At 52.8% G+C, this 8870-nt stretch overlaps 1 protein-coding gene across 1 annotated transcript in view; it reads left to right on the top strand.

Moving 5' to 3' along the window:
- Positions 7553 to 8870, top strand: part of FOXO3 (forkhead box O3) — an 86865-nt gene continuing 85547 nt past the window's right edge. The window contains exon 1 of the mRNA XM_021389922.1: positions 7553 to 8867. Coding sequence (XP_021245597.1) covers positions 8637 to 8867 — 231 coding nt within the window. The 5' untranslated portion in view covers positions 7553 to 8636. The remainder of the gene's footprint in view (positions 8868 to 8870) is intronic.

Below are 8870 nucleotides of genomic sequence, written 5' to 3'. Positions count from 1 at the left end.
CTCAGCCCTGTGAAAGAAGATCTGTGAGACTCTGAGACTGTGAGAATGAACCTTGAGAGAAGAGCTGTAGTAGTCTCATGAAAAGAGGCCAAAAGTCCTCTGCTAATGGGGTCACAACGAAAGTGTTTGGATAGGATTTCTGCAAGAAAGAGCCCGAAGTGTTTGTGAATAAGCTCAAGAATAGGCACTTCCAGTTACTGCAGCACTGTAAACAAAAGTACTTTTGTGTGCTCCCGGATTACTTGCTCTTATTTTCTCTTGCAGTCACATGCCCATGTGGGCCTGTACTACATGAAAACAGGATTCATTAGGACTCGGTAAGCTGCAACCAGGTATTGTGCTATTAATATGACTTCAACTTTTATGTTACTTAGTTTAATTTTCTTCGTAACTGTATCTCTTACGTGCCCAAACCCCCAGGGATTTTTAAAAAGTTTTTGTTGATGAGCACAGTACATTGCCAAAGTGTTTCAGATTTATAGGCTTCCCTCCAACTGCCCTGTCATTGTTCCATTGGTTCAGGGACATCCCCTTCTTTTCAGCAGATTGAAACATCCAGTAATGCAAAACAGATTTGGTGACCCTATGGCATTAAATCACACTTTGTGGTACTTTATTCTTGCTCCAAAAGATTTTATGCATTAGCGGGTACATAAAGTTGCACCAGAGACTGAATACATATTGAAAAATAGTAAATGATTCCATATGGTCTTAATTTTTCAAAGCAGTGCACCACTGTTTTAAAGCAGCAGTGTTTAATTTTCCAATTAGGAAGAATTTTAAATAGCTCCTCCAACCCACAGATACAGGGACACTCTCACTTCAGAAATTCTTCCCAGCTGAGAAATTTGGGTGCACCAACAACTTTCACAGTCAAATGGTGTCCTAGCGAGGGTGCAATTGGCAAAGGTGGTTAATTTCTTCCTTTTTTTCAAAAACCAAAAAAGCTTGTGTCATCATTCCTGCGAGGACACAGGTCACAGAGCAAACTGAACAGCCTGTGTTCCTCTCCAGGCTTCTTGTATTTGGACATGTCAGACCTCTTCTACAGTTTCTCTCCAGCTTTCTGTGTTAATTCCAAGGAAAAAAAAAATCCATTTTGGTAAAACAAGGCTTATAATAGCTCTACCTCGATACATTTTATGCTTAATATGCCTATTATGAGGAGTAGCTACCACATTTAGAAACAGCAGGCTCTTCAGCAGATCATTTCTCAGTGTGTATTCAATTACGTGTGCTCACAAAAATGGTACATGAAAAAAAGAAAAAAAACAGGTTTCACTCAGTGTCATCAGCTCTCCAAGGTACAATGGCAGTGTGTGATTTAAGCCATGCGTCCCTCACCCAGAGGTTTGCCAGACCGAAGGAGAGGATCCTGCAGGGCAGAGGAGGGTGCATGCGGACAAGAGAATTCAATTTTTCGGATGCCGGGAGGCGTTTGCAGGGCAGTTAGCTGTAATTGCATGCCCCAAGTGTGCTTGAGTGACACTCACATGAACCAAAAGGAACACGAGGCCTTTCATATTCAGAGCAGGACTTGGGCTCAGCTGAGGCATTCTAGCCTAGATCTGCTGCCCCAGAAATTCCTACTGCTGCTGACTGACCCTGGGGTCCCCTATTTTTAGTTTGTCTGCATGTGAAGATGCAGGACATTCTGCTTTGGGCATACCCAGAGCCACCCTGTGCTTGGCAGCCCCACACCTCTCCTCCCCCTCATCCCTGCTCAGGAATTGAGCGCTCAGACACGTTCCTGAGCAAGACGAGCTCCTCTGAGCACACCCAACACATGCCAGCAGGCTCCAGTGGCACAATCCTACTGCCACTGCTCTTCCCAGATGGGGCAGTGGGCAGGAGGTGCGCACCACGCACTGCAGCACAGCCGGGATGCTTGGAAAATGTCATCCCCAGCTGGAGGCAACTCCTGAATAAGCAGCCTTGGAGTTCCTTTGGCGGGTGGAGACAAGGCCAGCTGCAAGCTTATCAGCCACTTCCCCCACCACGTGCAGAATGATGTCTGCTTTTGCTTAGCACTTCACCAGCTCCTTTGAAGCCTTCCTCAGCTCCCTGGTGATCTTCCTCCACACCCTGCACCAGGAGAGGTGGGGTCATCTCAGGGAGGTGGTGGAGTCACTGTCCCTGGAAGTGTTCAAGAAAAAGGTAGATGTGGCACTGAGAGGGGTGGCTTAGTGGGCTTCGTGGTGATGGGTTGATGGGCGGACTAGATGATATTAGAGGTCTTTTCCAACCTTAACGATTCTATGATTTCTGGCCCAGTGGGGCTCAGATGCATCTCCCTGGCCTGCCAGAGAATCACCTTATTGGGCAGGAGGTGGCTTGCCCAACAATTGCCAGCCAGCCCACTGAACTCTCACTGCTGCCTGTGGTACCGGGTGAGAGACTGGGGCTTCTGGCAGCACATGGGGAAGGGGGGGACCCCTGGCACTGGGCCCCCCTTTCCGTATCTATGTGCCTTGCACCAAACACGTCAGGGAGCAGAGATGTGAAGATGTAAGAGAAGGACCAACACACACTGCTGGAGAGGCGCAATGTGAGGAGGTGAGTGCTCAGACTCCATCCTCCAGCAGTCTCTTACAAGAGGAAATCATTAATTCTGCAGAAGGGCCAAAGCAGCCTGCAGATAGGCTCTGGTCTCCTCAGAGGCGGCGAGCCCTCGGGCAGCCCACAGCCCCCTCAGCCATCCCTGGCCAACACCACTGTAGTACGGACCGAGGAGACGGCAGTTACTTAGCGCTGTTCAGTGAATGGGGACCCAGGTGGCACCCGCTCTGCGGCACCGCTTGGGGACAGCCGCCTTACGGACACCTGTCAGCCCCCAGCCGTCGCCCGTTTAACGGCCGTCCAGCTGAGGCACGAACCCGGCAACAGCCTCACTCCCGCACAAACCCACCCTGCTGCTTACTCGATTGTTTATTATTTTCCAGGAGGCGGTGGCGGGGCGGAGGCGCCAGCCAATGGCGAGCGCCGCTGTCCTGACGGCCGAAGGCCGCCGACCAATGGGCGGCGAGGGCGGGCCCCTGCGGTCACGCGCGGCTCTAGAGCATGACATCATCTGTTTGCACGCCGCAGCCAAGCTTGGTGCGGGCGGGCCGCGGAGAGGGGCGGGGCTAGGCGACGAGGGGCGGGGTTGGGGAACGGGGCGTGCCCTTGGGCGGGAGCGGGCGGGAGCGTCTGCGGCCCGGCCCTGGGCTGCGGGCCTGCAGTGTGGCGGCCGCTGAGGTAACCCTGCTGCGGGCTGCTCGGGCGGGGCCGGCGGCCGTGCTCCGCTGTGTGGGCAAAGGACGGCGTTAAATTATAGAGACGGGACAATTAAGTAATAAGTGGGTGTAATTAACTCCGTATGGAGTAAGAGGCGGTGTGCCCGGCTTGCACAAGGGTCGGCTGCGGGGCAGTCCCATTGGCCACATGAAGATGTCCCGGCTGTGTTTTTGTGTATGAGGGTGTCCTCGGGGTGGGTAGGGTGAAGTGGTTGAGTGTTGTCTTCAGTCCTGAGCTGGAACTGCTGCTGCTGAGACTAAATCCTTTCGTACAACCAAAGCTGAATGTTTAAAAAAGAAGAAAAAAAAAAAAGCTGGACCTCAGCACTTTGGTTCATTTCACCACACTAACACAAACTCAGTAATTGCTTCTATTCTCAAGTATTCAAAAATGACAACATGAGTTTTTGAGTAGCATAGTATCAGCTTTAAATCAGGTTTAAAAGGTTTTAAAAACACTTTTTTTTTTTTTTTTTTTGCTTTCTTCTTGGCCCTGAAAGTGTACTTGGGCTGCATCCACAAAGTGTTAGGAACTTGGCTGTGGGTTTAAAATGGCAACCGAGGCTCTCCTTTAATGGGGCTTTCAGGATTTCAGGAAGGCACCAATATTGGAGGACCTGAACATAAAGCTGCGGGAGCTGGCAAGGCAGCTATGAGTGCTTACGTGTGGTTGTTACTGAAAGTATGCACCCTGTTAGAACCTTTCCCTACCCCCCCCATGAGAAGCTGTGGGTCTGCTGGCATACAGGGCACAGCTCTTTGGTGGGTCCTGGCAATGCAGCGGGTGTGAGGCTGCTTTAATGGCAATGCGAAGCGATTGGGTTGTATTTTCCCACTTCCAGCTTGGTTTTCTTTGGAGCTTTAATTTATAAGCCTAGCTTCTTCCAAAAGGTGATCCTGTTTTTTAATGTGGACAACTCTAGTCACCGTGCATGTGCAGAAATGGGTCAAGAATTCCTTGGCAGTGGGTGCGCAAGTTTTGGTGCCAAACCAGTCTTAGGTCCGGTCCCGAAGTCATCAAGATCACTTGAGGAAAGAGCACTAATGTCACTGTTTCCTTCTACTGCATTTCTCTTCCTTCCCCTCCCCTTTCTCTGGTCAGCAAGTTCACAGGCTGAAGTCCAGCCTCAGCTGATCCTTAAATTGCTGTTCATCCGTTTGAGAAAAAACTTATAGTTGAAACTCTGCACCTGTCTTTTGCAAGCCCCCTGTGCCTCCACAGGACAATATGGACCCTTGCTCTGCCTCTCTGTGCCAGTCAGCCAATCTCCCCTTAATAACTTTGGAACCCTACGGCAAGTTTTAACCAAATTGGGCAGAAAGGTTAAAGTCTCAAAGTAGGATGTTGGCTGGCTTCTAGGTGACATTTCTTTCTAATCAGCACACAAGTTGCTCTCAATCAGGCACAAAACCTGCTGCCCTTTGCCCAGCTTGTGTTTAAAGGACGTTAGGGAACTGAGGGAAGAAAAAAGAATAGGGCAGATGGGAGGGGCAGGCAAGGTTATTGCAGTGGGCACAAACCCTTTGGAGACCTGGCTTCAAAGCCAGGTAGCTTACAAAGGAACCTGCTATACACTTGGTTGTGTGAAGTCAGTGTAGACAATGCGGTCATTGTTTTAAGGTAACTGCAACAACATTGTCTTACTGAATAGCAGTTACGCTTTACAGTAGATGTTGATAACGATAAGTTCCAGGACCAACCCCCTCCTCAATGCACCTTTAGCTCTACCTCCAACTGTACACCTGTGCTGCCGCATTAGCAAGCCTTTGTAAAGAGGTAAAGCCAGAAAAGTGACCTGCACTCCTCCAGCTACCAACCCAAGGAGAATGTAGGTTATGGCAGAAGGAAGGAGCGATCAGATCTGGGTTACTGCTAGAAACTGGTACACTGTCACCTTAGGAGAAGCTGGCTTTCTGTGTCAACAACACAGAAGACTCAGAAGAAAAACCGAGCTGATGTAACAGAAAAAAAAAAAAAAGCTTAAAAGAGTTAATCTCAACAAAATAATCACTTGTAAGGATTCCCCTCCAGAGCGCTGTCATATGACTGCTACCCTCCCCTAGGCAGTTTGCCATAGGCCCCACGTCTCATGGGTCGTGAATGTGTGTGACCGAGATAACCCACAGAAATGACTCAGCTGCAAAGGAACCATGACCCCACTGGATCTCTATCAGGTACTGCCTATGGCACGGAGAAGAAGAGCTTTTAAAGGAATTCAGAAATACATAATTTAAAAATGTGTAGAATAGTTTGCCCACGCATACATTTTTATGTAGATCCTCTGAATCAGATCATTCCTTGGAGTACGAGCACTTAATATTCATAAAATATTTGAGTTTTTCTTTCTTTCATCTTCACCATTCCTCTTACTTCCTCTACTTTTGGCCACCCTTTAATGAACCTTGAAGAACACCCAGCTTCAGTTTCACCTGTGGCAATGGCCTCTCTGGAGCAGTCCTGCACTAAGTGGAGGAAAAATTTACCTAGCCATGCCACTTCATCAGCAGGTCCTCCTGTGGTTCAAGGAAAGGCTGGGCAAAAGTCACCAAACTCCATCTTCTGTCCAAGGAAGCGAATGGCACATGGCCCTCTCTGTAAGAAGGCGGCTGCCTCATCCACCATGCAAAATACACGTGTATCTTCTGTCCTTACTCGAGTTTTTGAAAGGTGATGCAGAGGAAGACACAGTACTCTCAGCCTAGGTAGGTGCACTAAGTGAGTGAGACTGTCAGATGGCCTCGGGGCTGGCCTAACTTTATTCCTGTTGAAGTCAGCGATAAAACTTCCATAAACCAAGCTTTTTGAAAATCCCACCCTCGGGGCATCAAGGCACTTAAAGGAAGAGGCTGGAAATCACGCAGGCTTTAGATTCAATTTTGATCACTTTTTATACCTCTTGCAGTGTTCTCAGCCACGGAACAGTGATGATAACGGGTTCCTCGTTCTGTTTCGCTGTACGGAGGCATGGAGAACAGATACTGTAACTTATGCAGTTAAAGGCCGTCTGGCTGAAGCACCCAGTGCATTTTGAAGAGGAAAGAGAATCTTGCAGCAAAGGGCCAGGGCTGGCACCCAGGAGATCTGGTTTTATTTCTCAGTTCTGACACGGGCTTCCTGTATGACCTCAGCAGAGTCATGTAATTGCTTGGTGCCTCAGTCCATCATCTCCTTAATAGGGTTACTACTTATTTCCTTTCTCCCGCCCTGGCCTGCCTTACTTAGGCTGCAATTCTGGCAGGGAGTAGAGCATTTCTGACCACGTGCGGGGCCTTCACCTAGCACAATGAGACGTAATGGCCGTGCCTGTGCAGCAATGCAATGCCAATTAAATAAATAAATGAAGATGATAGTATCATTTAGGACTAGATCTTCAGCTTGTAACCCAGCCCAAGGTCAAAGCATGGCATGGAACTGTGTGACGTGGAACCTCAAAATCTGAGACCTAATGCTGATCCTAAGTACAGACAGGTTTGGGGAAAGCTTTGGTGCTGGTGACGGCCAGCAGCTGTCCTGCTTGGGCTCCTCGTGGTGTTTGAGGAAGCTTCTCATCACTCACAGCCTTGCCTAGTGTTTGGTCATGACTTCGATCTGGATAATAATTCTATGTGGAAACGCTTCAGAAGAACACCTGCTTGAACTTGAGTCGACCCTGAATTCATTGTACTGAATCTGGTCCGTGGCTGAGGTTGACATAAAGCCGGGCAAGAGCTGATGGTACACACTGCTATGCGGTGCTTTGTAACGACATCTGTGTTGAGAGCGCCGTGTTCCTGGTTTGTGGGTCACCCTTTACCCAACCTGTCATTAGCAACATCCTCAAGCTTCAGAGGCCTTTCTGCCAGGGGCGGAGGAACACAGCGAGGTGACGGCCTTCACGTGGGCACTGGCTATGTGCTCCCCACCCCACTGGCTGAACGCAGCACCAAAAACTGGCCAGGTAAACCTGAATCCAGAGGAAATACTTGCAAGAATTTACTTGTACACACGTTTACGGCCCAGTTAGGAGGTGCAGTATTGCTCCACTGCGACAACCAGAGCTATCTGCAGGTGAGATTAGGCAGCAAGTCGGGCCAACGTGACAAAAACTCAATGTACGGAGTAGTGAAATCACTCGCGTTGCTTAAATCCATGTGAACGCACGAGGGAACAGGTAACCGCCCGCGCCCCTGTCCCCGCTCCCCCCGCCGGCTGTGACGTGCGGCGGAGGGGCGCTGGGGCCCGGCCGCGCTCCGCTCCCCGCCCTGTGGGGGAGGCCCCGTTCGGCCCCGCCCGTGGGCGGGCTGCGCGGCGCGGCGGGTTAGGTTGCGGCTCTCTGCGCGCGGCTATAACTTTGTGTTGTGGCGAAGAGGAGGAGGGATGCGCGAGCTGGCGGCCGGCAGGGCCACGGGCAGCTGGGGCGGGTTGCGGCAGCCGGGCCGCTCGCCTCGCCGCCTCCCCCCGCGTCGCCTTTAAAGGGAAGGCTCCGCCGAGCCCCAGGCGCAGAGCGGGCGGAGCGGAGCCGCGCAGCAACAGCAACAGCAACAGCAGCAGCAGCAGCAGCAGCAGCACCAACACCAGCGCCGCCGCCGCTGCCGCCGCCGGGCGCTGGGCTCTGCCTTTTCGTTGGCGTGGGGGCCGCCGTCGGCTCTGTCCCCACCGCCCCCTGCCCGCGGTTCTTCGGTGACTCGAGCGAAGGGAACTGTCAAGATGGCAGCGGCAGGAGCACGGAGGTTATGAGCACGGAGGTTATGAGCGCGGCGGCAGTGCTGGAACAAAACCCATTCGCTTCGGCAGCCCGAGGGAAGGCTTAGAGCTCCCGGACCTGTTGGAGGAGCGCCGATCCGATCCGTCCCTCTCCTGCTCGCTTTTTCCCTGCGAGAAGAAGGATTTTTATCATTATTATTACATTTATTTTATTTTTTTTTTCTGGCGAGGAGGTGCCGCGGGGCTCGGGGGCACCGCGAAGTGAAGGCGAGCAGCGCGCAGGGACCCGCGCTCCCCTCGGGGCGTCCCGAAGAAGGAGGAACTCCTCGGTGCCGCCCGGGGACGAGCGCAGGACACCCCGAGGAAAGGAAGGTACTCGCGGGCCCCGGAGCGCCCGCATGGAGTGAAGAAACATAAACAAACGCACACTCGCACCGCCGAGCGCACCCCGGTACCGCGCTCCGGTGCTCCACCTGATTTAATTGCGTTTTTCGCTCTCCGTTTGTTATTTTTGCCGGCTCTGCCCTCTCGCTCCGTGCCCGCGGGGAGCGGCATGCCCGCCCGCTAGGCTCCCGGCGGCACCGAGCAGGCGGCGGCGGAGGAGGAGCGGGGCCGGCAGCCGCCCGCCCCGTCGCAGCGCCCCGCCGCCGCCGCAGCCGCCCCCGAGGGAGGCCAAGATGGCAGAGGCGTCGCCCCCGGGGCCGCTCTCGCCCCTGGACGTGGAGCTGGACCCCGAGTTCGAGCCGCAGAGTCGCCCCCGCTCCTGCACCTGGCCGCTGCAGAGGCCCGAGCTGCAGGCCAGCCCCGCCAAGCCCGCCGGCGAGCCGCCCGCCGACGCCGCCTCCATGATCCCCGAGGAGGAGGACGACGACGAGGAGGGGGGCGGCGCGGCCATGGCCGTCGGCGGCGCG

This window comes from Numida meleagris, chromosome 3 (assembly GCF_002078875.1).
Source record: "Numida meleagris isolate 19003 breed g44 Domestic line chromosome 3, NumMel1.0, whole genome shotgun sequence".
NCBI classification, from domain to species: Eukaryota; Metazoa; Chordata; class Aves; order Galliformes; family Numididae; genus Numida; species Numida meleagris.
This window is presented reverse-complemented; position numbering and strand designations above follow the sequence as displayed.